The sequence below is a fragment of the Copadichromis virginalis genome, linkage group LG3 (genome assembly GCF_057382275.1).
Source record: "Copadichromis virginalis isolate Kocher_CV1m ecotype Utaka linkage group LG3, C_Virginalis_male_GT1.1, whole genome shotgun sequence".
In the NCBI taxonomy this organism is placed as follows: Eukaryota; Metazoa; Chordata; class Actinopteri; order Cichliformes; family Cichlidae; genus Copadichromis; species Copadichromis virginalis.
In genome coordinates this window covers 35,049,446-35,075,715 of record NC_140620.1, presented here as the reverse complement: position 1 = coordinate 35,075,715, position 26,270 = coordinate 35,049,446, and the positions used below count along the sequence as shown (strand labels likewise).

The 26,270-nt window shown below is 42.9% G+C and overlaps 1 protein-coding gene and 1 pseudogene across 1 annotated transcript; one reads left to right on the top strand and one right to left on the bottom strand.

Annotated features, from left to right (window-relative positions):
- The first annotated feature begins 320 nt into the window (after positions 1-320).
- Positions 321-2,596, top strand: LOC146714332 (uncharacterized; annotated as a pseudogene).
- Positions 2,597-11,461: 8,865 nt separating this feature from the next.
- On the bottom strand, positions 11,462-26,070 carry supt16h (SPT16 homolog, facilitates chromatin remodeling subunit). The gene is made up of 25 exons (XM_085450803.1): positions 26,053-26,070; positions 25,713-25,954; positions 24,618-24,710; positions 23,893-24,063; positions 22,347-22,499; positions 22,110-22,256; positions 21,664-21,815; positions 20,809-20,981; positions 20,137-20,227; positions 19,988-20,061; positions 19,793-19,905; positions 19,524-19,589; positions 18,219-18,317; positions 17,703-17,818; positions 16,181-16,334; positions 15,915-16,042; positions 15,505-15,767; positions 15,272-15,390; positions 13,832-14,070; positions 13,666-13,741; positions 13,369-13,538; positions 13,133-13,262; positions 12,838-12,964; positions 12,610-12,684; positions 11,462-11,960 (listed from the first exon to the last, which is right to left on the bottom strand). The coding sequence occupies exons 2-25, from the start codon at positions 25,776-25,778 to the stop codon at positions 11,863-11,865; spliced, it is 3,093 nt and encodes a 1,030-aa protein (XP_085306929.1). The 5' UTR covers positions 25,779-25,954; positions 26,053-26,070; the 3' UTR covers positions 11,462-11,862.
- Between the last annotated feature and the right edge of the window lie 200 nt (positions 26,071-26,270).

Below are 26,270 nucleotides of genomic sequence, written 5' to 3'. Positions count from 1 at the left end.
TCCCTGTTTCCCGGTGAAGATCCCCAGTATTGGATGATTGGAGAATAGCTGGAAGCAAGCAGTGAGTGAGTGAAGAAGAACGAATGCTTTCCCCCGTCCTCTCCACCTTGGATTCCCTGGAGTCCTGACCCCTGTCACACTTGTATATAGCACAGTTCCCTGCACTGTCTGTAAATACACCTGGTGAATGTGAAATAAACCCCACTGTGTCTCCTCAAACCGAAGAGTTCCACGTGTGAGTCCTCAGTGAACCGTGACAGTCACACATTGTACAGGAATTTTCACCCCCTTAGCTGTCAGTCTCACATTTTTAGCCCTTAATGGCTAGAGAAAGTGTAAACAGACAGGAAAGTGGAAAGAGAAGGGAAAACATTTAGCAAAGGGCCACAGGTCAGACTCGAATAAAAAAACATATATTTTGGTGTTCATAAATAATAATTAATAATAATAATGGATTGGATTTATATAGCGCTTTTCAAGGCACCCAAAGCGCTTTACAATGCCACTATTCATTCACTCTCACATTCACACACTGGTGGAGGCAAGCTACAGTTGTAGCCACAGCTGCCCTGGGGCAGACTGACAGAAGCCAGGCTGCCATATCGCGCCATCGGCCCCTCTGGCCAACACCAGTAGGCAAGTACTAGAGCTTTTAATTTTACTTAGAAATTATATTTTGAAATTTCTTATATGAGTGAGCTTGGAGGAGTGAATATGTTCTCCCTCCTTCAGCTATCTGAGCATGTAAACACATGAGCATTTGGTGTGGCTGATTCAAGTATTGCACTTGTTAAATCTGTCAGAATTAATGCACAATGATACAATAATAATAAAACCAAACAAAAATCACACTTTCACTTCACGTTATCAACCCATATATCATAAAAAAAAATTCATAAGTAAAGCTTTATCCACCAGAACTGAAACTGTCACCTTATTTGTAATTCACATCAATAAAACAGGGTTTACTAAGGGCCAACAAGCTAATAATGAACATATATTGTTTAATAAAATTCATCAAACAAATCACATCTACAAAGAAACGATAGTAACTACACTGGAGGCAGCAACGTTTTTGATGGTGTCAGCTGTAAATTACTTCTACATTACAAAATTTGGATTTGGAAAAGTCTGTTATCATGGATCAAAACACTAAAACTCACCACAGAATGTAGTCGCAATCACTGGGTTAACATCTTCAAGCACCACACTTCACAGGGGAACAAGACAAGGGTGCCAACTTTCTTCTGCCCTTTTTCCTATCTAGACTGCACTACATAACCCACTGAACCCACAAGTATGGACTGATCTTTATATCATAAGTCCTGCACGAGAAAAAAAAAACTTAATTTGAGCAAATCATTTCGTTTTAAGGGTGCAACTGAATTCCTTGTGTGCAAATTGAACAATCCGTATGGGTAGAAGTCGCCAACAAACACTGCGCCCATCAGAGTTTCTCCTTTGCTCGCACTGCAGTAGTTTTACAGCGGATGTGGGCAGTTTATCTGCTCATGAAACTCAACTTTACTCACACAGATCACTTTGACTTTTGACAGTTTGGAGGCGAAGCCCAAAGAAGGCCAGGGTCCTAATGTGATTGGTCACTTTGATGGACCCTTCAGGTTACTGGGTTAAAATGAGTTACACTGTGACAGCGACAGAAACGCTGTTTTAACCCTCTGGGGATAAAAACATAAAGTTCACCAGGGAAGACACAAAAGATAACAGTTTGCCATTTTTGGAGTGTGGCATGTGCATTGAGGAGAATGGAAACCTCAACTCTGAGGTTTACCAGAAACCCACACACACGGACTAGTACCTCCTCTTTGACTCCCACCACCCTCTAGAACACAAACTTGAAGTAATCAGGACCTTACAACACCTGGCAGAAAATGTTCCCTCGAAGATAAGAAGGGAAAACACACGCAAAGGAAGCATGTGGTTATCCTAACTGGGGTTTCATCAAATCAGCAAAGATGCACAGAAAAGAAGATCAGACACCAACTGTCAGAAAGACAAGCGCAGCAATACTGTCCTCCCCTTTGTAGCAGGTTTGTCAGAGAAACTCAGGAGAGTCTTCTCCAAGCACGACATTCCAGTGTACTTCAGACACAGCCACACACTCAGACAAAAACTGGTTCATACCAAAGACAGAACTTCTAAAAACAAATGTAATAATGTGGTGTGTGCTGTACAGTGCAGCGAGGAATGCCAAGACCTCTACATTGGAGAAACCAAACAGCCACTTCACAAGCGCATGGCACAACATGACAAAGGTCACTCTTTCAAAGATGCCAACGTTCACACTTTGGACAGAGAGGACAGATGGTTTGAAAGAGGAGTGAAAGAAGCCATTTATGTCCACTGTGGGAGACCATCTTTAAACAGAGGCAGGGGTTTACTACACCAACTGTCTGCCATCTATAATCCAGTTTTGAGATCCCTTCTCAGACGCCTTAACACCCACTCACACCCTGGGCCATCTGACCTTAGTGAATAACATGATAGGGTGGGGCCAGGTTTCACAATGGGTTCACTAGAAATCTTGACTGATTGTGACCCACACCCATTTTTACATCTTGGCTCGTGTTATTAGATAGAGGCCTTAAAACTGCAAAGGTGGCATGACGCTGTCAAGCTGATGGTAAAAACACTGCCCTTTTCTGCAGTGCTGCGATCCCAGCCACCATCAGTGAGTTGGAGGCCCCCGGTGAGTCAGGAACTATTGCCTGGATACCGAAGCTCCTGGTAGCCAGGAGAATGGCTAGTGAGTGGTAATCCTTTGTGGCCAGCAGCAGGGAGTTGGCAAGGCCAGCTCGCACTGGCAGCTGTCGAATAGGGGTGGGTTTTTATAATCGATTCATCGATTAAAATCGATTCTGGCTTGGATAACGTAAAATCGATTCATTAAAATCCTGAATCGATTTTTTAATATAAATTTATTTTGTTCGAAATGCCAGAATCTCTGGTGACATCTCACAAAATTTCAAGAACCACCAAACAGTAAATGAGAGCAGGTACAGGGATTCTGCACATAGACTTAAACACACAGCGCAACCCGCGGATCAGAATCAGTTAGATGTCGCCTTTCTCACAGTCGGGGCTGAAAGCCGACAGCTCGCTGATTCTGATCTGTGGGCGGGTCCGCGCTTTGTGTTCACGCCCTTTATGCGCTGATTCTAAAGCTGTTAGTTTGATGTCTCTCCAAACAATATTGACCAAACCAGCAGCAAAAGAAGATCCAAACGCTTCACATAAACATCGTCATGAATTCACTCTTTTACTGTTTTGCTTCCATTGCGATGCGCAGCTCTCTCTCTCTCCCTCTCTCCCTCCCCCCCTCTCTCTCTCGCTCTCTCTCTCGCTCTCTCCCTCCCCCCCCCCCCCCCCCCTCTCTCGAACAGTTTCCCTTTCTTCATTATTCGCTTGCTTGTTACGCACAAGTCTACTGTTGCTTACAGCGCTGTCGGCCGCTGTTTTTTTCCCTTTTACATTCTTCCGAAAAGAAAACCTAATTTCTGCTGTTCAATACTGAACAAATTGAAACTTTTTAATATTATTCAAAATGCAAAATGCTTAGCCGTGTGTCTAATAAAACCACTGTAACGTCAGAGGTAATGTTCATTAATTAATGGTTTTCTTTCGTTTTTGATGTACTGCAGAATATTTTTATAAAATCCCAGGCCAGGAAAATCACCTTCATGTTTTTCTGTTTTATCTTCAGTTACTTTGACACAAAGGCATCTGCTGTGATGCTCACACCTTGGATAAAGTCTTGCGAGTGTCAGCTTCCTTTTTATAGATACAAAAATATGTAAATGTTCTGATCTGAATTATATTTCTGACTGTCAAAATTTCCCAGATTTAAATCGAATCGAATCGAATCGAATTAAATCGAATCGTGGATCGAATCGATTCGGGACCTTGTGAATCGGAATTGAATCGATTCTAGAAATCAGTGACGATACCCAGCCCTACTGTCGAAGGAGTGCGTGAGTGAAGAGGAATCCGCTGTCATCCATTCCTAGCAACGGCAGCATGCTCTCCATGAACTCGAGTGCGGTACCATCACTTAAGCTCGAGAGAGAGAGACAAGTTTCTCGGCCACTCTGCTCTTCAGAGAGGGAGTAGCGCAGCAGCAGCGCCTTGAGAGTGGTGTATTTCCTTTGGGTGGGGGGGATCCCGCAGAAGGGTCATCACACGGCGGGTGGACAGCGGATCCAGCGAGGATTGTACAAATGTCCAGAATTTGTCATGGACCAATTGACCAAATATAGACATGATCTGCACGTCTATCCAATGTCCAGTATTTAGTGGGAATGAGCAACTATGCAAGCAGCCCTCACAGACTACAAACTTTTCGACGATGCAATTGGAAGATTATTAAAAGCTGATACCCATTTTATAAATTTTCTAAGCATTTTCATATGACCCCACCCACCCCCAATCCTGATGATGAATAAATAAATAGATAATATAAATAGCACCATTTGTTACTTGTATGTAGATATCTTAACGGTAGTTTTACTTAATGTAATGGTTTCATAATTTCAAAATACAGTTTAAATGCCTGCAGTGAACCACTTTTTTTTCCCCTTTAAACTCACTCACTTAACAACCGTTACAGAGGGCTAAGAGAGCCCAGACTATCATTTGCATCCCAGCGAATTTTAATTTATGTAAGGATTTTCAAATTTATATAAAAAATGGTTTATATGGTGTACATAATCAGATAACACAATTAAAACTGCTGGATGCTTACAGGAAGTAAAACAAGCAAAAATATGTTTATTAATTCATAAAACAGTCAATCAAAAAAGAGTGAAAAGTAAAACAGGGTTTTAGAAATAAATCAAATGATAATTAATCCATTAATGAAAACAAAACTCTCATTTTTTCTTTTCATACAAAGGGGAATAAGGTTATTATCAGTTTTGTTTTCAATGCTTTGTTCAATTCAGATGAAATAAACTCAGTTTTGTCCTCCGTTCAGTTGGTTTACAGACACACATCTTCTTCTTGATCTGAAAGAATTAATAAAGAATAATTTGGTGGTTAAAGGTGATTTAGGATTAAATGTACTTACTGTAAAACTTATTTTATTACTACCTGTAATTTATTGCAGATTATTTGTATTTGCTTAATTGTTTACTAAATGTTTGAGGTGTGAAATAAACCACAATGGAGAAAAATATGGGTGTGTGTGGTTGGAGGATGTGTTTGTGCGTGCGTACGTGTGCGCGCGGGGGAGGGACATTTTCCTTGTAAAACAACGGGGGACCCAGCAAAAAAAGTTTGGGAACCACTGTAGACAGTGATCGTGATTACCATCCACGGGAGCGCGCGCAGCTGCTTAAAGCTGTCGCGTCCAGATTACTTACAGCTACTCTCCTGCAACTGATATAAGATGCAGTAAGCTGGACACAGCTTCAACCGTCTGTTTGTTGAAAAATAGTAACGCGTTTTCTTGTTAGTAACTGTAACAGCGTTGTAACGATAGGAATAGTAATTAGTTAGATTACTCATTACTGAAAAAAGTAATGCTGTTAGTAACGCCGTTACTTGTAATGCCGTTATTCCCATCACTGGTGTACAGTAATTTTCATGTCTTGCCACAGATACTCAATGGGATTTAGGTCTGGACTTTGCCTGGGCCATTCTAACACGAATATCCTTTGATCTAAACTATTCCTTTGTAGCACTTGCTGTAATTTTAGGGTCATCGTCTTGCTGTTAGGTGAATCTCCTTCACAGCCTCCTACAGGTTTTCTTCCGGGATTGACCTGTATTTAGTACCATCCATTTTCCCCTTCAGCTTTGACCAGAGTCCCTGTCCCTGCTGAAGAAAAGCATCCCCACAGCATGATGCCACCGCCACCAGAGTGACTATGGGCCTCTTGGAAGCTTCTCTGTGCTCTCCTTGCTCGGTCTGTCAGTTTAGGTGGACGGCCATGGCTTGGTAGGTTTGCAGTTGTCACACACTTTTAAACAGTGCTCCTTGAGATGTTCAAAGCTTGGGGAATTTTTCTTTCTTTCTTTCTTTTTTTTTTTAATAACTTAACACTCCTTTAAATTCATCTACAACTTTATCCCTGGCCTGTCTGGTGACTTCCTTGGGCTTCATCATGCTGTTTGTTCACTAATGTTCTCTAATGTTGTGTTTGTTTGTGTTGTTTTTTTTATTGCTAGAGTCAACTCTAGGAGGACTAGCGGTTGTTTTTAAGAAGCAGTATAAATGTAAACCACTGCCCTTATCAACATCACCTAGTAGCTTTGAACTGAGTGTGTTTGAGCTAGGTCGCTCTCACACAGTGCTCTGTGCTGTGGTTTACAGACCTCCAAAATACAATAAGAACTTCTTAAATGACTTTTATGATCTGTTGGCTGAAATTATGCCAAAATATGATCATGTCCTTATTATTGGGGGCTTCAATATTCACGTGTGCTGCCCTGACAAGCCAATGGCAAAGGACTTTTTTAAATCTTATTGACTCTTTTGAGACATCTTATGAAGACTCTAGAGCGGCTCTTCCTCAACCTCCTCCGACCACAGGTACAACATGCCCAGGACCCACTACAGTTTGCATACAAGGCGGGTGTCGGAGTGGAGGATGCCATCCTGTACCTCCTGCATAGAGCCCACTCACACCTGGATGGGGGAAAAGGCACGGTCAGGATCCTGTTTCTTGACTTTTCCAGTGCCTTTAATACCATCCGGCCCTGTATGCTTCAGGAAAAACTGAACAGGATGGAGGTGGACCCCTGCCTGGTGGCTTGGATCTCCGACTACCTCACCGACAGACCACAGTACGTCAGGCTGAAGGACATCACGTCTGACACAGTGGTCAGCAGCACAGGAGCACCACAGGGAACTGTGCTGTCCCCTCTTCTCTTCACCCTGTACACCTCTGACTTCTGCTACAACTCTGAATTATGCCACATTCAGAAGTTTGCAGACGACACAGCCATCATGGGGTGTATCTGGGATGATCAGGAAGAGGAGTACAGAAGTCTGGTGAGGAACTTTGTCGCATGGAGTCACACAAACCACCTGCAACTCAACACCTCAAAGACTAAGGAACTGGTTGTGGACTTCGGGAGGTCTAGAGCAGGTCCACTGCCGGTTCAGATAGAGGGGGAGGAGGTGGAGGTGGTCAACAAGTACAAGTACCTCGGGCTGTGGGTGGACAATAAACTGGACTGGTCATGCAACACAGAGCACCTGTATAAAAAAGCCCAAAGCCGACTGTACTTCCTCAGGAGGCTGAGGTCTTTTAACATCTGCAGGAAGCTCCTGAGGATGTTTTACCAGTCGGTGGTTGCTGGAGTACTTTTCTATGCTGTGGTGTGCTGGGGGAGCAGCACAGCAAAGAAGGACTCATCCAGGCTGGAGAAACTGATCAGGAGGGCTAGCTCTGTGGTCGGCATGAAGCTGGACACTCTGGTGACAGTGGCAGAGAAAAGGACATTAAAGAAACTGATGGACATTATGGACAATGCCAGGCATCCTCTGCACACGGCCATAAACAACCAGAAGAGTCTGTTCAGTGACAGGTTGCTTCTCCCCAAGACAAGAACTAACAGACTTAAAAACTCCTTTGTCCCGCACGCCATCATTCTGTTTAACTCCTCTCTGGAGGGGAGAGGGAGGGGAAACAGGAGGACAAAGGAGGGAACAACTAAGCTGTAGTGCCTCTTCACCTCACTGTGCAATACCTTGTGCAATACTTTTGTAAATAGTCAACAGTGCAATAGACTCAATACTTGAAATGTGCAATTCACTTGTACTTTTATTTTTTATTCCTATTTATTCTATTTATCCCCTTTGTATATTTTATTTTTATTTATATTTGTCTCTGTATTTATATATGTGTGTGTGTGTGTGTGTATAACATTCTGTAACTGTAACCGAATTTCCCAGAGGAACCCACCCGAGGGATTAATAAAGTTCTATCTTATCTTATCTTTTGATCTTGTGCAACCTGTGTCTGTGCCTACACAAAAATATGGGCACACGTTGGATCTTGTTTTAACTCACAATCTACCTGTCTCTACCTGTAGGCAAGTTAAAGCCAAATTTGAACCCTGGCTGAATGAAGACACCCGTGCTGCCAGAAGAAAGTGTAGGAGAGCTGAACGCAAATGGAAGAAGGATCAATTTCAGGTGTCATACCAAATATTACAAAACTACTGGAATTCCTATCAGGAGACTGTAAAAGATGCTAAAAGGAAACATTTCGCTGCTATTATTCAGTCAAATTGTCGTAAGCCTCACATCTTATTTAAGACTATTGACATGGTCCTTCATGCTCCACAGACTGTTGGTGTCGAGTCCTCTCAGGAAATTTGTGAAAACTTCCTACGCTTCTTTATTGATAAAGTGCTATCTGTGAAAGCGCAGATTCCCAGTCCATTATCGACCCTTCTATCCCTGTCCCTAGCTCTGCTGTCTTTGACAGGTTTGAGCCAGTTTCTTTGCTCTGCCTGCAGGAGTTGGTTTCTCGCCTGAAGCCCTCAGGTTCCCCTTATGATGCTCTTCGTCCTCGATTGTTCAAAGAGGTTTTTCTAACTATAGCGCTAGTTGTACAATCCATTGTAAATAGCAGTCTTTCCTCTGGTGTTGTACCTGTCAATCTTAAACATGCAGTGATTCAGCCTCTACTCAAGAAACCTGCTCTTGATCCTGATATTATTGCAAATTACAGACCTATTTCCAAACTGAATTTATAACAAAAATTCTCAAAAAGGTAGTTTACAAGCAATTAATGTCCTTTTTAGAAGAACACGGTATTTTAGAAGTTTTCCAGTCTGGTTTTAAAGCTCTACATAGTACCGAATCTGCCCATTTAAGAGTTTTTAATGATGTGTTTTTAGCAAATGACTCAGGTGACTGTGTTATTATCGTGCTTTTAGATTTAACTGCTGCTTTTGATACAGTGGATCATAATATTTTAATTTCCCGTTTAGAGCAGTTGGTGGGTATGTGGAGTACCGCACTGCAGTGGTTCAGATCCTATTTGGAAGAGCGAACTTTCTCTGTGAACTCGGTGAGTTTGTATCCTCTGCTGCTTCTCTTCAGTGTGGGGTCCCACAGGGTTCAGTTTTAGACCCGCTTCTTTTTTCCCTATATCTCCTACCCCTTGGGTCTATTTTCAGGAAACATGGGATTTCTTTCCACTGTTATGCTGATGACTCCCAGATTTATTTCCCACTTAAAAAGATAAAGGCCTGGATGGCTTTGAACTTTTTACATTTTAATGAGCAGGAAACAGAAGTGATGGTTCTTGGTGGCGCTTCTGAGGCCACTACTATAGATCTTGGTTTGCTGGCACAGTATGTTAAACCAGTCATCACTAATCTGGGAGTTAAAATGGAGGCAGATCTTAAACTTGAAAGCCAGGTCAGAGCTGTTGTAAGATCTTTTTTCATTTGAGGCAATTAGCCAAAATAAAGCCCATCTTATCGAAACAGCATTTTGAGACAGTAATCCATGCCTTTGTTACTTCTAGGCTGGATTATTGTAACGCACTTTATTGTGGGGTTAGTGATGCGTCCATTAGGCACCTGCAGGTTGTGCAAAATGTTGCAGCTCGTCTTTTAACTGGAACAAAAAAGTTTGAGCACATTACCCCCATTTTAATTTCATTCCACTGGCTACCTGTACATTTTAGGATTGTTTTTAAAATTCTCTTATTTGTTTTTAAATCTCTTAATGGCCTGCCCCCCACCCCCTTCCCGTCTCTGAGCTCCTACAACCATATACACCTGCCCATTCCCTTAGGTCCGCCAATCAGCAGCTTCTTTAGGTACCAAAACTAAGTATAAATTTAAAGGTGATCGTGCTCTTGCTGTAGCTGCTCCAAAGTTGTGGAATGATCTGCCCTTGCACGTTAGGCAGGCCTCTTCTCTTCCTGAGTTTTCTTAAAACATATTTATTCGCTGAAGCCTTTGGCACTGATTAAAGGGATTGACTCAATTTGTTTTAACATGTTTTCATTTATTTTAGTGATTTAATCTATTTTATCTTATTTTTATTCACTTTACTTGTGCTATTTGCATGTACAGCACTTTGTGAACTCTGGTTTTATGTTAAAGTGCTTTATAAATAAAGGCAGTATGGTAATGTTCTCTAACAAACCACCAAGGTCTTCACAGAGGTGGTGTATTTATAATGAGACTAAATTACACACAGGTGAACTCTATTATCTAATTTGGTGACTTCTGAAGGCAACTGATTGCACTGGGTTTTATTTAGATGTATCAAAGTACAGGCGGCTGAATATAAATGCACACTTTTCAGATTTTGATTTGCTTAAAATTTAGAAAACCCATGTATCATTTTTGTACCTCTTCACAATCATGTGCTACTTTGTGTTGGTCTATCACAGAAAATCTCAACAAACATTTAAGTGACAAAATGTGTAAAAGCTCAAGGGGCATAAATACTTTAAGGCACGTACAAAGATTCAGTAGCAGGAGAGCCACTTCCACTACCTATTTTATAAAAACACACTGTGCCTCATGCAGAGATATGCCAAGTGTTTAGCCAACAGTTCATTAAGAATCACTAAAGAATTTTTTTCCAAAAAAAAAAAAAAAAAAAACAAAAAACCACTATTTTGTCTATCAAACTGTTCTTTGGTATTTTTCACATAAAACATGAAATGGGAACAAATCACATATTTACATCAGGCTGCTAGTAAGTAAATGACTAAAGATACAATTTTTAAAAAATGGTTCTCTGTGAAGTCGTCTCTCACGTAGGAAACACTTGTTCACCCTTTGAGTTAGGCTAGTTTTTGTGTTTGAATGACTCACAAGTCAGCGTTTTCTTAAGTGGCTTAAGAAACATGTTTCTCTGAAAACGGTCGGGTACAAGGACTGGAGTGAAAATGAGTTTATAAAAGCAGCCTATGTCCCTCCAGAAGCCTGGAGAACTAATGCTCAAGAGCACTGCTCTTAGCCCACGACTGAAAAGAGGCAGTGGTCTACGACACCGGCAGTAAGTACACAACGACTAATCTGCAAAACTGAAAGTGTGTGAAAGAGAGAAGAGTGAAAACAAACTACAGTTCCTTTTAATTTTATTACAAAAACAAAAACAGGATTTTCAGAATTAACAGTACAACATATCTACTCAGACTGACCAAAAAAAAAAGAAAAAAAAAAGAGGAGGGGACAGAGAGGAGGATAAGTGCGAGGGTGAAGTGTGTCTGTGTCCAAATCCATTTATAAATCCCACTTTAAAAAAAAAGATAAAATAATTAGAAAACGTGCATCTGCCCCCTCCCATCCCTAAAAAATAAAGGACATTTTCCCCCCATCTTATTACCACAATTTAACAAACATTGACAAAAATAAGAGGGGAAAAAAAAAAAAAAAAAAAAAAAAAAGTGGACACGGTGGGGAAGACGAGAGGAAAAAAAAAAATCAGATTTCTCAGTTTATATAAAACACTTGGCAGAGGAGATGTCAAGTCTTTTTATTTATTATCCATTAGTTAAGAAACTCAGCTTTCTTTAACAGAAAATAAACAATGCTTGCAATAAAAACCCATTTAACCACACTCGCACGCACTCTCAGACACAAACACACACACACACACACACAGACAATAAACCCTGATGGATGGATGAACGAAGGTGGGAAAACGAAGGTAATGAATGAAGTGTGGCTGTCCTGCTGGTTCTGCAACATGACACTTCACCGACAACAACTAAAAAATAAACAAAGGGGGCGGTGTCTACGTCTATGTACACGGTGTGTGTCTGAGCGCAGGTGTGTGTCTGTGTGAAGTGTGGGGAGCCGGCCGTGGTGGGAGGGAGGGTCAGGTTTGGCAGTATGAATAGATGTTTGGGACGTTTAGTGCCGTCGCTTCTTCTTGCTCGGCGGGGCTGATGGCCGCACCTTCCTCTTCCTGTTGGAGGTGTCCTCGTCCTCATAGTGGCTCTCTCTGTCAGCTGCAGGGGAGGAAACAGAAACCACCATGAAACAGCCCTGTGCTGTGATCAACCCTCGTGGCTGATACTGCAGATTCCTCCACCACATCCCAACATATGCAGACGAGCATCTCTGAACGCACAACGTCTGCAGCCTTCAAGCAGTCTGTGATCAACAAGGCAGTTTCTCTCAGAGAACTGCCGCTCACTGGATATTTTATTTTATTTTTTTATATAATTCTCTGTAAACTCCAGAGATATTTACGTGGGAAACAACAAACACTTTTAAACACTTTTCTTCCTCATTCTGATGCTCAGTCTGAATTTCAGCAGGTAGTGTTCACGCCTGATTGCATCGAGTTGCTGCCATGCGATTAACAGAAATATTTAAGTAACCAATGGCCAACTAAAAAGGTGTGACTATTGAAGTGAGTTAACAGCCATATTTAAATCTGTGATTCCTGAAGAGACCGTTTGTATTTAGTCACATGACAGTTAGGTGCTGCAGATGTGAAAAGTTTGCTTTCAGATGAGTACTGTGGGGTTTGTGTGCATTTGGTGCCCTCTAGTGGCTGATGCCAGGTTTATTTTGAGTATGTGGACACTGACAGCGAGCCCTGAACGCTCTTCAAGTGCAAGTTTTGAAAAACCAGAGTCTACAAATACAAACCTTTCCTGGCTTCTTCCTCCAGTTCATCCCAGTCTTTCCCGCTCTCCTCCTCACTGCCCAGTGACGCGCTGTAATCTGTATCACACACCCAAAAAAAGAAAATCTGGTTCATCAGTGTGTACAAGTGTGAGTTCAAGGCAAAGAGCTGCTCGGGTACAAATCATTTTCTCAAGCTTTTATTGATCTTTTCATTCATCAGAGGTTCAAACTGGCCCATGGAAACCATACCAGAGTCCTCCGTCTCTGAGCTGTAATCCTCATCACTGTCTTCCTCTTCCTCTTCTTCTTCATCTGCAGATGGGTTGAACGTCTCATCCTCCATTTCTGACTCTGAATCTTCCTCGCCGCCGCTTCCCTGAGGCAAAACATGGCACGCAGAGAGGCATGTAATCACAAAACTAGCCGCTATTTTATTCTCAGCACTGTGTTACGACGTGAAAGGAGTTCTTGAAAGGAAAAACTGGGAACATGGACCATTTTAAAACTGTAAATGTCTGCTTAGGTTATGAAACCATGAACTCACCTCGCTCTCTGGATCCAAGAAAGACCAGCCCCCCTGCTCGAAGAACCCCTCTGGGTCGTCAACGATGGTCTTCATGATCTTGGTCCAGTTCAGAGACTGGACGCCCTCTGTGTACTTGATGTCACAAGAGCTAAAAAGGAGAAAACGGAGAAGAGAAAAAAGTATTAATAATTCATCTGAGATATTCTTTTAGATGCATTAAAAATTAAGTCACTGATTAAATCGACTGGCCTTACTTGAGCCACTCTTTGATAGGGTCAAGGGAGTTCACGGGCACAGCGTTGATCATGGTGACCTTCTTGTTGTAGTCCTTGTAAACGATGACCACGTCAAAGTTCTTCAGGTGGAACTGCACGCGCTCAAAGTGAACCAGCTCCACCTCGTCTAGAGTAACTACAAACGGCGGCTGCAGACGGAGGAAACAGATTTTTAACAGACTGAACTGCCGGCAGGTCACTGCACACATTTCAGCTTTCTTCTTCACAGATTAAACCTTTGAACCGTCTGCAGCTCAGTGCCAGCTGCTCACTCACCCATTCAGTAACATTGACAAGAGAACTGGACGTGGGTTGTAGCAGGCAGGTACTCCTGTAGGGGGCGCCCTGGAACCTGTAAACAAAAGAAGCATGGGCCACGAGCTCACAGGGGTGTCCACATTGTCCTCGCACGTTTGCGTTCCCGACGGCCTCGTTTACTCACCCCAGGTCTCTGAAGGGCACCTCGAACTCCAACTCCTCTTTAGTCAACGTCTCCACCTTCTCGATGAAGTTCTTAAAGGCCGACTTGAGCTTGTGCCTCATCTCCCGCTCCATCTGCTCGGCGTACAGGTCGTCTCGGTCGTGCATGTGTTGGTGTTTGCCCAAGTCTGTGGTGATCTCGCCCACCTCTGTGTAGAACTGGACGTCCGTGTGGCGTCTCTTACCAAACATGATGGCGTTCTGGAGAGAAACGCAACAGTTTTTAGACCATTTTCAGAATATTTAAAGGGAATCGCTAAAATACAATGAGAGACAGACGATGAGTGGGGGGGTCAGCGACCGGTGTCTAGGCCTGTGCGACTGTGCCTAATACAATAAAAGATCAATTAAGCGCAATCTCAAAAATGGCAGACTTTTACAAGCCTCTTTTTTATTGCAATGTGTTAAGTCTCTGCAAAGTACTGCAACTTAAGAAAATATCAGCAAATAAAAGTAAATAAATAAATAATGCTGCAAAAGCTCACAAAACACACATTTCTATGTTGAAGAACCATGTGTGTTTCAATCGCATTAGTCATAAATGACTGTAGATGCATGTTTGCCCTCAGTAGTTCACCACAGCTGTTCCATCTTTTTATTGTATCCATCTAAATCACTTCCGTTCTCTTTTGTTTGGAATTTTTTGGGGAGCTTTGCCAACATTTTGTTTTCAGTTTTTGTTGTGCTCTGCATGTTTTTTGCAGTGTGTTTACCCTCTTAGGGCCACCATAGTTACTGCAGGTCTCAAAAAGTTAAACTCCTTCATAAGAGGTGAAATTAACATCAGCAACACTCCCACAGGGCTCAAATCTGGGACGCTCCACCATTTGACCCTAAACTGAAGAAGCTTCTCGGATGAGAGCTGAAATGTCTTCAAGCAACTTAAGTTCAGACGCTTTTCTTTCCAAGCTCCTTAGATCAACAACTAACCTGACACTGTAAACCATTTTATTTTTCATCACAGCTCAACTCTAAGCTCTGATGATATTACATCACTGAGCGTTTGGGTTTGTAATATTGATTTTACACAAATATACTTATATATACACAATGTTAAAATAAATTAAGGGAGCACATGACCATCACAGTGTGGAACAAAGTCTGTGAAAGTTCAGTCTGTCGAGTGAGGAAGCAGAGAGCGCTGTCAATACACTTCAGTTGCTTTGCTGCAAATCAAACTGACAGGAGAGGAAAACAGACCTCCTAGCATAGTTGTTGCTACAGCCTCGTGCTGCCATCAGTGATAAGGACACAAACAAAAACTAAAGAAAACTCAGTCAGCAGGTCTGAGCAGAGAGCTCTGTGGACACCTGCTGCCTCTGTGATGATCGAGCGTTGCCCTAACCACAGATGAAAGTGAAGTCTCCAGATATTTTAAGGGTGTATTTTTGAATAAGCATACCTTGAGGTGGAAGTGCAGTACGATGATCATCTCACCGTCACACGGCTGGAAGATGGCGTGTTTGATGTTGTTGTAAAGAATGTCCACTTTGTCACCTCGGACCGACGTGAAACGGAAACCTGCACAGGGGAAGGAGGGGAGGGGGAGAGAGAGAGATTCCCAGTTTTAACGACAACATTTTTGAGATTTGGGCATCCTCGTTTCCCAGCATTCCCACTGACTGCTGTCCTCACCATTAGTATGAGCCTCCAGCGAGCCCTGCATCCTCTTCTGTGCGATGTTGGGTCTGATGTAGAGGTCTTTGAGTTTGGGGTTGCTGCGGTTGAGGTTGATGACCAGCGAGTCTTGCTTGACGATGCCCTCCTTCTCCTTCTCTTCGGCCTCTCGTGTTTTGTAGCGCTTCTGCACCTCCTTGATGATGCGGAAGGCGTTCTGCAGGTTGGTGGAGGGCACCGATGTGTCGCCGGGAGCCTTCAGGTTGGACGCCCGGTACGTGCTGAGAGGTGAGCGAGGGAAAGAAAAGGATTATTGGAACATCTGCTCCTTCAAACACTGCAGCACAACAAACACACACAGTGACTTGGCCAATGTGTGAGCAGAGAAATCTACACACATGCTGATAGAAAGAGCTGGACAGACTCACATTTCTTTGACGAATGTGGCTTCAGGGTTGGGGAAGATGTTTCCCTCCTGTCGGCCCAGTGAGCTGCCAGGGACGTAGAAGTTGATCCTCAGGTAGGTGTAGTCTCCTTCTACAGACATACTGATGTTCTAAAAAGGCACAAACGCAAGAAAAATGTCTGTAATTAAAACCAAAAAGGTAACACAGACTCTTGGTGTACATAAGTGCAACTGGTTTGGATGTAGTTGTGGTAGACCCCCCCCATAGAAGGCATAAGCTAAGAGTACCTTGATGGTGGCGATGTGAAATGGTGTGGCGATGCCAAAGACAGGCATGACGACAGTCTCATACTTCTTGTCGATGAAGATCTTCATGTCCCGGATGTCCTTTTCTCTGGGCATCTGAGACACGTTCTTATAGGAGACGTTAGATTTCCTGGCCCTGAGAGGAAGCAGAGTGGAGTCGCTTAATCAGGAGAAACTTAATTAAAAGTCAGAATTTACAGTTCTGCTGCCAACTTCTGTCCTGGGTTTATTTATTTAAAAAAAAAAAAAAAAAAGAACACAAATCTAGGCACTTAAAGTTTCTTGTGTGGCGTGCAAAAAACAAATATAGCTAAACACCCCACACATCTTTTCGCTCACACTCAGCTGATGCCGACATCGATCAAAGCAGCAATGAGACAGCCTGTCGCGCATCACTTCAGAGCAGTTCATAACACGTCCTGCACAAAAGCGGACCGGCACGTTGTAAAAGGCACAACTTTTATTTTGATGGCAAAAGGGTCCCACTTCCTGCTTGTTTTGCACTTTAGTTTCACTGAAGCTTGAAGAGTAACAAATCAGACTGCAGGCTTTTGTGACTTTGCTCTTATTCACACGATCCAATTCAGACACCAAAAAGGTCCACAGGTTATTAGTGTCACACAGGACCAAAGTCTTTTACTACTGCCCCTGCTGGCCTTTAAACACTTTTCCCTAAAGGTTTCCACTTTTCAGCTCAAAACTCCAGCTTTTACTTCATCTGAAGGCAGGAGCCTTCAGCTCAAACTTAAGGAGGTCCAGTTAGAAAAGTAAAATTAAGACGGGTTCAACACTATTTATTATTAATTATCACAATGACCTCGAGGGTCTGCCGATATATATTTATTCCCATATATTTCCCATATATTTATTAGTTTCAGGTTGGCCATTCTTGTATTTTGCTCGTTTGTGTTGTTGTGTTTGCACATCTCTGTTGCTTGTGGGGCTCGCACACAAGAATTTCACTCGCATGTGCTGTGCCAGTGTGCCTGCACATGTGATGTGACAATAAAAGTGATTTGATTTGATAATAAAATATTTATCATTTCAAGTTAAATAAAGTTTACATTAAAAAATAAATTTACGTCATTTGAAAAAAAAAAAAAAAAAAAAAAGGTCTAGTTTGAGTTTCTTTCACGCGTAAACCATCTCAGCTTCACAACTTCTTCCGCCCGTTTCCTCGATTTATCGCGCCTCCTCGCAGAGTTTTCTGTTTTCGCAAATGCTCTGAATAAACGATTTGATTGGTTGAGCAGCATCGTGTGGGATGAGTTACAATGTAAGTGATTGGTCTGTGCGTTTCCTCTGTACAGACCAGACCAGTCTGGGTCCAGATCTGGACTGCGCTACACCTACTGGTGACCTACAACCTACAGCAAGCATTTGCGTGGTTGAGCACTACATTGACCCACTCTAGTTTAACCGGAGTGGATCTCTTTAACACATTCATGCCGTTTCTTCACCTGATAGCTTCAGTTCATTATGGATGGTGAGAGTACCGACTCACTTCTGGATCTGCTGCTCTCCTTTCTGCTCCGTCAGACGGCGCTTCGCTTCTTCATTCAAGTGATTGGCCAACTCCTTCTGGTGAGCCCGCCTCTTCTCCTCCGCCGTCATCTCGTTCTAAGTTTGACAAAAGACACAACTGAGTGACCACACGGAGACACCAGGACCACGTTTTGTTTTAAAAACTATTTTTAAAAAACATAAGGTGGAAAAACACAACACACATGCAGAGAACAGATGTGTTAAAGCTTTGGATGGACAACAAACAGAAACAAACACAAAAGTGTCACTCAAATAAAAATAACAACTTCATTCCCATCAGCAAAGGTATTTTTGAGACTAAACCAGTTCAGCTGATGAGATTTTAGGAAAAAACAATGAATACTTACCTTCCCAAGTAGCTGATAGAGTACAAAGACATTCACACTCTTAGTTATCAAAACTCCGTCAAGGCGGCAAAAATCACAAAAAAAACCCCACCAGTCACACACTGAGCGACGCACGCGCCCGCACTTACCCTGGTTCTGTCTGCGAGCAGAGCGGCGCTGCGCGCGCCTTTCCCCAGCAGCTCCTCTGCGTCGTCGACCTCTTCCTCCTCATCCTCTTCGTCATCATTCTAAAAGAAGCGAAAACAACGTTCACTTCCTGCTCTCCGTCTTATTTAAATCAGATTCACAAGAAATCCACCACACTAACACTTAAAACGTAGATGGTGAAAGAAAAGGTGAAGCACCACAGAAAGCATCTGTAACCATGTAAATGTCAAACATATCTATGAAAAGTCGAGAGCTGCATCTCAGGTGCTGCTGCTGAGTATGCACAATATACAAACTATGAATATGAAAGGATAAAACCCTAACATCTGGATGGCACATCAGCATTTCCCCACTTCACTCTGCTAAACTGCCCAGGTGTATTTTGTCCTTGTTTTAGCATTTTTCACACACTTTTGAACCCCTCCCTCTTATTTTGAAAGTCCAGTTGCTGCTCCTTCCCACGTTCCCTGCAACAAAGAAATCCTCTGCAAGCCTCACGGTCTCCTTTAACAACAACCTGCAGCATGTATATGTTGCTCTACCACGAAGCTCTCAAAGGGGCAACAAACTGCATTTCCAGAACTGGAGTCCACACACAACAACAAACTGACCAGAGTGAAAGCTCAGCACTGACAAATTAAATATCACATATGCTGTTTATAAACTGAAAGCAGGGCTGTACTACAGGCATCACCAACCCAATCACACACGTACAGTGCTTTTAAAGTGCACCGGGAGTGTCCAAACACTTTCCAAAAGTACCGTATTTATTAATGGGGAAGAAAAACCCCACTTCGTTTTCAGTAACACAAGAACTGTCATGATGGCAATCACTTGTTTTCAAGCCTAAACACAATAAATCGACTTTTTCGCTCAAATGTGGAGAATAAAATAATAACGACAAAGCGGTCAGCAATACGTGAAACTTCAGTGAAGCTGCTGAACATCAGCGTCTCAGGCTCATGTTAAATGTGAGTTACTATTTTGTGTATTGTAAGTCTTATTCTTATTTTGGTTGCAACATGGATCAGATGGTGCTGCCACCATGAGGTGAACAGAGAAATTACACTTTATTAAAATCTGTGGTGGCAAGCCATAAATATATGGCTTAATAAATAATACACAGGCAGGAGTACCATTCAGTCAACCACCAGAGCCACAGCAACCCTAAGAGGTGTGGCCCAAACACCTCTGTCCATATAATACGTGATTATAAATGTATAAGGACGTAAATACTCCTCTTCAGCTCCTGACTCTTATAGAAAGCGGACACAGTGACCACGCACCTTTAGGAAGATTCCCACGTTTTTGATCTTTTTCTTCACCGGTGTGAGGACTGTGGCGGCCTCCTCCTGTGATACACACACACACCAGGACATCAAAAAGACTGACCGTCATGCTTCAGCATGAAGACAGCAACTTAACCAGATGCACACGTATGTGTTTAACAGTGTGTACAGACCAGTCATTACTGTTTTTTTAAATTAACATTTATATTTTTGTTGCTTGTCTGACAAAGTCATTTGCTGGGATCTACTCCAACAGGGCTGCTTACCTCATTGATCTGTATAGTGTCACCAAGAAACAAGGCGTACTTCTTCTGCTCTTCTTTCTTCGCATCTTTATTCACCAAGTCAGAAAAACCCAAGCTGACGCTGAGCACTATCCCTGAAGGACACAACGTCTCCTTTAAGAAACTTTCACTAATGCATAAAACCACCTGTGTGCTTAACACAGTCGACAGTCTCACCTCTTTTTAGTCTGTACTGATTTTTGGCGTTCAAAACCAGCGACCCTTCTCTGAACTCGATCCCCATCGCAAAACTACAACAAGGAAACAGACATAAGTGTTCTGAATTTGAGGACGTCCGAGAGAAGAAAGCCCCTGTGGGTACTTACCCGAGGTTTTTGGTCAGCTTCTGCGCGAGCTCCGGCTTCTCTTTCTTCACGTACTCCATGACTGCATTGTATGCGTCACAGATTTTGACTCCTGTGGAGGACATGCAGGAGGTTTACACACAGACAGCACTGACACACTTCCCTCCTGCAGCCTAAAACTCATTAACAAGTTACAGTTCAGGTTCAGTGAAAATGTAAAATATGTGATACTGATTTTCATAATGCAAGACAGCCTGATTTTTTTTTTTTTTTTTTTTTTTAAACAAAAGCACAGCTCCCCCCAAAGAGCCAGCGCTAAACCGATGTCTGACCTTTGACCTTGAAGCATTGCATACGCATTTCTCTGACCTTTGGTGCTGTCAATGAAGGTTAATAAATACCCTCATCCAGTGTTAGCAACTTGAGCTGTTATATGCAAAACTTGAACATCTTAGACTGTGAGCACTAGACTGCTAACAAACAAATCGACCAATGGAACAGATCACATCCCTCCAAGAAGCAGCAATGAGCATTTTTTAAAGATGCTACTCAGGTGACCTGAGTTTTTGCATTTGCACAAAGACTTTATTCCCAGTGCTTCAAACTACGAAGCCCTGCACTGCGCAAAGATTACAGAACAGAGCACAAACCAGCTCGCTCCCAGTTATTCCACTGCCATTCTCCTAAACTCACCGTGCTTGAGCTCCTTGAGCAGCTCCTCTTCCACCTGCAGCAGGAAGTTGTAGTTGTCCTGCATCTCCTGAGAGGGGTCCACCATGAGTGTGCGCACCAGGTTGGAGCAGTACGACTTGTAGCGGATCCCCATGGCACACGTGATAGCACCAAAGTGCATGTGGTTCTTATCGCTGCGCAGAGAGGGAACGATAGAGGATCATTGATAACTGGTCTCTGCTCCTCATCTTGTCCTGTTGACTGAATCTATAATCTGTGAGCTGTACTTAGGCAGCATTTAATAAATCCTAGTGTTTTCCTACCCGATTTAAAACAAACAAAATGTTCAAGAGCAGCTCAGTATTTTAGGGAATATGCTGCTTTGTTTCTGAGTTTAGAGAGGATTAGCACAACTCATCTATCTGGGTGCTAAACAGGTGTGTCGCCAGGTATGTTAGCTCTGCACTGAGATCCACCTGAAAGCATCTCTGAAGCTCATTAACACTCGAATACTTTAATTCACATCAAAGATTAAACCGTAAAAAACATTAAGCTGTGGCTAAAGACTCATAAATCTACTCATCTAATGCTGCACTACATGTTTCCCATAAAATGTAAACTTTTTTTTTTTATATTAAAGGCTGCTGGATCCTGATTTTGGATTTCTTTAAGTTTTTACTCCTTGAAAATCAACTAGGACCAACCCTGAAGCTCTTGTGAACGTGAATCTTAAAGAGCTTTGTTTAAAAAATTAATTTTAAAAAACAAAACAATAAATTAATACATTTCCAGCACTACCAAAACCAATTTATTTAATTGTGACAAAACCAGCTGCAAATGCCTCCTGGCTTTAAGTGAGACTGGACCTGCACACACCTGACCACGCTGAACTTGAGACTGTAGTTCCCACCGCTCTGGATGATGGGAGGATAACACATTTCCACGGTGGACGGATCCGCACCGCCCAGGTACTTCTTTTCCTCGATGGCCTTCTCCACCGACTCCGCCAGCTTGCTGTGACGCACTTTCTGTTGGAGAGGATCAAAAGATACAAATAAAGACGTGTGGCGGCTGCTCCAGTATTAGTTACACCTTCAGGGACAGAGTCTCCAAAACTAATCTGAGAGTGTTTGTGCGTTATTACAAACTGTGCTACACTGGACCTTCATAATCTACAGATACACTGATGACCGAAAAGTGATGCAAACGCTATGATATGACATGGATAAATTGTGTCTTAAGCTGTTCTAAGCACTGAGAGCAGACAGCAACACACAGCTTGAAAACACAAAATGACACCAAGTCCAGCTGCTCCTCCTCACCTCATCAGCATCAACAATCTCCATCACGCGCTCCTTGAAAAACTTTGAGTAAACCTCGCTGGTAATGGCTGCCGCTTTCTTCATCAGGGCCAGCTCTCCGTCTTCCTTCACCGCCATCGTGTAGGCGACCACAGCACTGATGTCCACCTGCAGACAGAAGCAGAGTACATCTGATCACGACTGAAACGGGAGCGTAACATTCACAGAGCTGGCCGATGTGTTTGGATTGCGCCTCACCTTCTCCAGTCCCTCAGCAGAGAGCGTGTCATTCCAGCTCTTCATGTACTCTCCTGGGAATTTGTCTTTGCTGAACACACCCACCGTCTTGCCCTCTTTGCTACCTCTGATCGCCTCGATCATCTTGTCAAAGTTGGCCTTGTTGCTCTCGTTCTGAAAGACAAGTAATACACTAATAAAAGGATGAAAGGAAAAAGAAAATCATTTTTAGCACACTCCGCCTTCCCCTCCTCCAAGGCTGTTCGATTTATAACCTTTTAAATCCCACACAAGGCATGTGTTGACCACCGACGAGGTAGAACACAGGCGCTAATGTTCCTGTTTAACGTTCAGCACATTCACAGAAACTTTGATTCCTGCCAATCCCAACACAGTGCTCTCTGCAAGAAACCTGCCTCTCCCGTCTCCACCCGAGTGCAAAACCATCACATCTGAGTCATCCTTCTCTCCACACGACCATCTCCTCTGTGCCGGCTACATCTGGTGTGGTCTCTCGTCTCCAGCTACAGCCTGACAATTAACCAGTCCTTTCGTGGAAGTGGCAGCCACGTGCATGAGAAGGATGCAGTTTTTGAAGTATGACTACTCCACCCTCTACAACCCTTGCTTTTCTCTGCAGGAGGCCCTCCTGAGCAGTTCGAGCATGCAGGGGGTGTCCAAAGAGGAAGAAGGACGTCAGATAACAGCGTCAACCCAAGATGTTGACGTGACAGTTTGTGCAAAACCTCACTGGACTGCACCTCTTTAGAGCAGTCACAGTGTAGTCAAAGTGCAGAAAAAGGTAGAAGAGGAAAAAGTGCTATATGAAAAAGGCTTGTGCTAAAAAGCTCAAAATAGAAAACTGATACAAGACCAGTCCATCTGCAGGATCACGACCGCTGCCTGAGTCCTGCTCTGCTCCTCTCATGGAGTCTTTTATCACCTATGAGTACGACTCTGTTACAAAATAAACTGCCTTGAAATTACTGCTGTTGTAAATTAAAGCAAGTAATAATAACAACGCACATGCAATGAAACTAGATTTGAAGACGAAGTCAGCAGATACATACGTGGCTAAAAATCTTCACACCCTCCAAACTGAACCAGCTATTAGTTATTATCAATCTCTGGCTCTCTTCTTCCTTTCACCACCAAATATTCATGGCAGATCGCTGCCCCTCCCTTTGCCTGGTTCTGCCAGAAGTTCTTCCTGTTACAAGGAAGTTTTGCCTTCCCACTGTCGCCAAATGCTTGTCATGCAATTGTTGGGGTTTTCTCTGTAGTACTGCAGGAGCTTTACCTTACAATAAAAACCACTTTGAGATGACAGATGAGAAACAAAACTGCATTGGATTGAACAACATGTGACTTATAAAGAAAAAAAAAAGTCTGAAGAACTCAAACCACAAAAGAGGAAGCTTTCGATTTTTCTCAAGCACTCAATAACAAATCAGATTCCTCTTTTTGGATAAACCTAGCCATTAACAAAAAAAAAAAAAAAAAAACACATCACACTCTCTCACCAACTTCCATGTGTGTGTATATGAGGCGACTTCACGTGCGTTACCTTTTCTCTGGTGAGCAGGGTAATGGGCGGGACACCATTGGCATTCTCGTTGCCTTTAGTTATAGCCACCTGCTTGAGGAAATCCACCTTTTTCTTGCTGGCGAGGAAGATGATTTTGGTGTCACAGAACACCATGATGGTGTCGGTCAACTCGTAGCCAAACAGCCACGTCTGAGAAAGAGAAAAAAAAAAAGGGGGGGGGGGGGAATCCCAGTACAAATTTAAACATGGACTCACTGGAGAAGCGTGAGGGCTGTTTTTTTTTTTTTTTTTTTTGGGGGGGGGGGGGGAGATTGGGGAGGAGGGAGTAAATTCCTGCATTTGGTGGCGTTTTACTGTTTTGGAGCTAAATAATAATTTTCTACTTGAATAACCCTCAAGGACAGTTGGTTGTAGATGCATATTGCATTTGCTTTTCTGGAGGCACAGGATGCAACAGCTCTGTAAAATGTTTATCTAAGATATAACAGATACAACGTGCTTCAGGACTTTAGGGAACTACAAAAGAGATTTAAGCCACATCCAAGGTCAATTTTGTTAAATTAAGTTTCAAATACTCAATGGCAGCTGAGATTCTTGCAAAAAACAAAAAATAAAAATAACAACTCATTAAAGTCATTTGAATAGCTCAAACTGACTGCAGTCACTCTGCAACAACCATTTCCCTTCCTAAATGCACAGAGAGAAAGGTGTTGCCTTCCTTTCACGTGCTGCTCCACACTTACTTGTATGGCTGTGGATTTGGCATACACAATTTCCTCATCAACCCCCACAGACACCACGATAGCGTCGACTTTGCCAAACTCATCTTCTCCCTTCTGCAAAACACAAACATACACACAGTTTGATGTCACGCATGAGATGATAAAGAGCATATAATGAGGTCCACAGTGAGGTGCTCCTACTCCATCTGGACTTGTTCTTTGGGGAAGTAGTGGCACAACCACACAACTCAAAGCTAATCCAGTTTATCATTCAGGATATCCGGCGATATTATATTAAGTCCCATTAAAGGTGCTTTAGAGGCTTTAAATGGCAGTTCCAATGCACATGAAACAGTTAAGCAGCCTGAGAGCGTGACATGGGGTCAAATATGAGCTGAAAAGTCAGCAACAAGAGCCAGCAGCTCTTAAAATGTACTTCAACCTATGAAAAGAGTGTACTTAAGATTAAAATAATTCACGCAGGAATCTTTAAACAAAGGTGAGAGCGGTAATAAAGAAAGCAGCTCTGGACGTCTTGCACATGTCACCAGGATGCTGGCGTTACTTTCATGCTAACTAGCCAGCTAATGTTAGCATGCAGCCAAGTGCGAAGTGGCAGTAAATGTAAACAAGTGGTGCAGTTAGCCACCTGTCAGGCACATCTATGTGCCTGACGACCGTCACAGCACGGCTTCATCTCAGTTTAAGTGTTAAATCAGAAGTGGCTGGTTTATTACACAGTTAGCCGCTCGGCTAATAAGTTAGCTTGGAGTAAAGTTAACATGCTAGCACGCTAGTTAGCGTGGTGAATGGGGCGATTTTGGTGCGCTAACCAGAGGCAACCAGCCTGCCAGTAGAGACAAGAACAAAACAAAATAAGGGTGGTGCAAAGGTTGGATTCGTGTGTGAAATAAAAAGGAATAAAGGAGCTCAGGTGGCGACCAGTGTTCGCCCTGGTATTGAGCGAGAGACACATCACCGCTCATCCTAACAACAGTGCGCTCGCTCGGGCAAGAAAAACGCGGCTAACTTGTCGCCAGCAGCTGCACTTTTCTCCACTAAAGCCCACCGAGCGGACACACGCCTCACATCAACTCCCCCTTTACTATATTTTACCTTCCAGTTACTGTATAGTCTCTTGATCCGGCGGTAGTATGCGTCCTTATCCAGGTTTACCGCCATTGTGAGCGCTCCGTTTCAAACTCCAGCTCCCGGCTTCGCTTCGCAGCAGGCCGGATGAGGATGATGAGCAGTGTCAACTAACAACAACGCACTTTCTTTCCACGCCTGCTGGGCTCCAAATACCACCACGAGATGCTGCTGCTTACCTTATAATTATACAATAGCGGCCCTCTGAGCTGAGGAGACATGTAAAAACACAGCGCACGCTAACCTTACAGCCCGCTTTCACCTGCTTTAAAACTCGCAAAATTATTAAAATTGTATTTTTTCCCACCTCCTACTCGACACACACGACCACGTACACACCAATCTGTTATAATTAAGTCCACAGCACCCCCCTCCCCTCCAGTCTTTTTTCCTCCCTCCCCCCTCTGAGACTTCACACATCAGATTTTATAAAACCGTAAAACATAACATAACGCTTCATTATATTTTCACACCAACCGAAACATAATAGAAAAAACAATCGCGTTATTTCACCTCGATTCAATT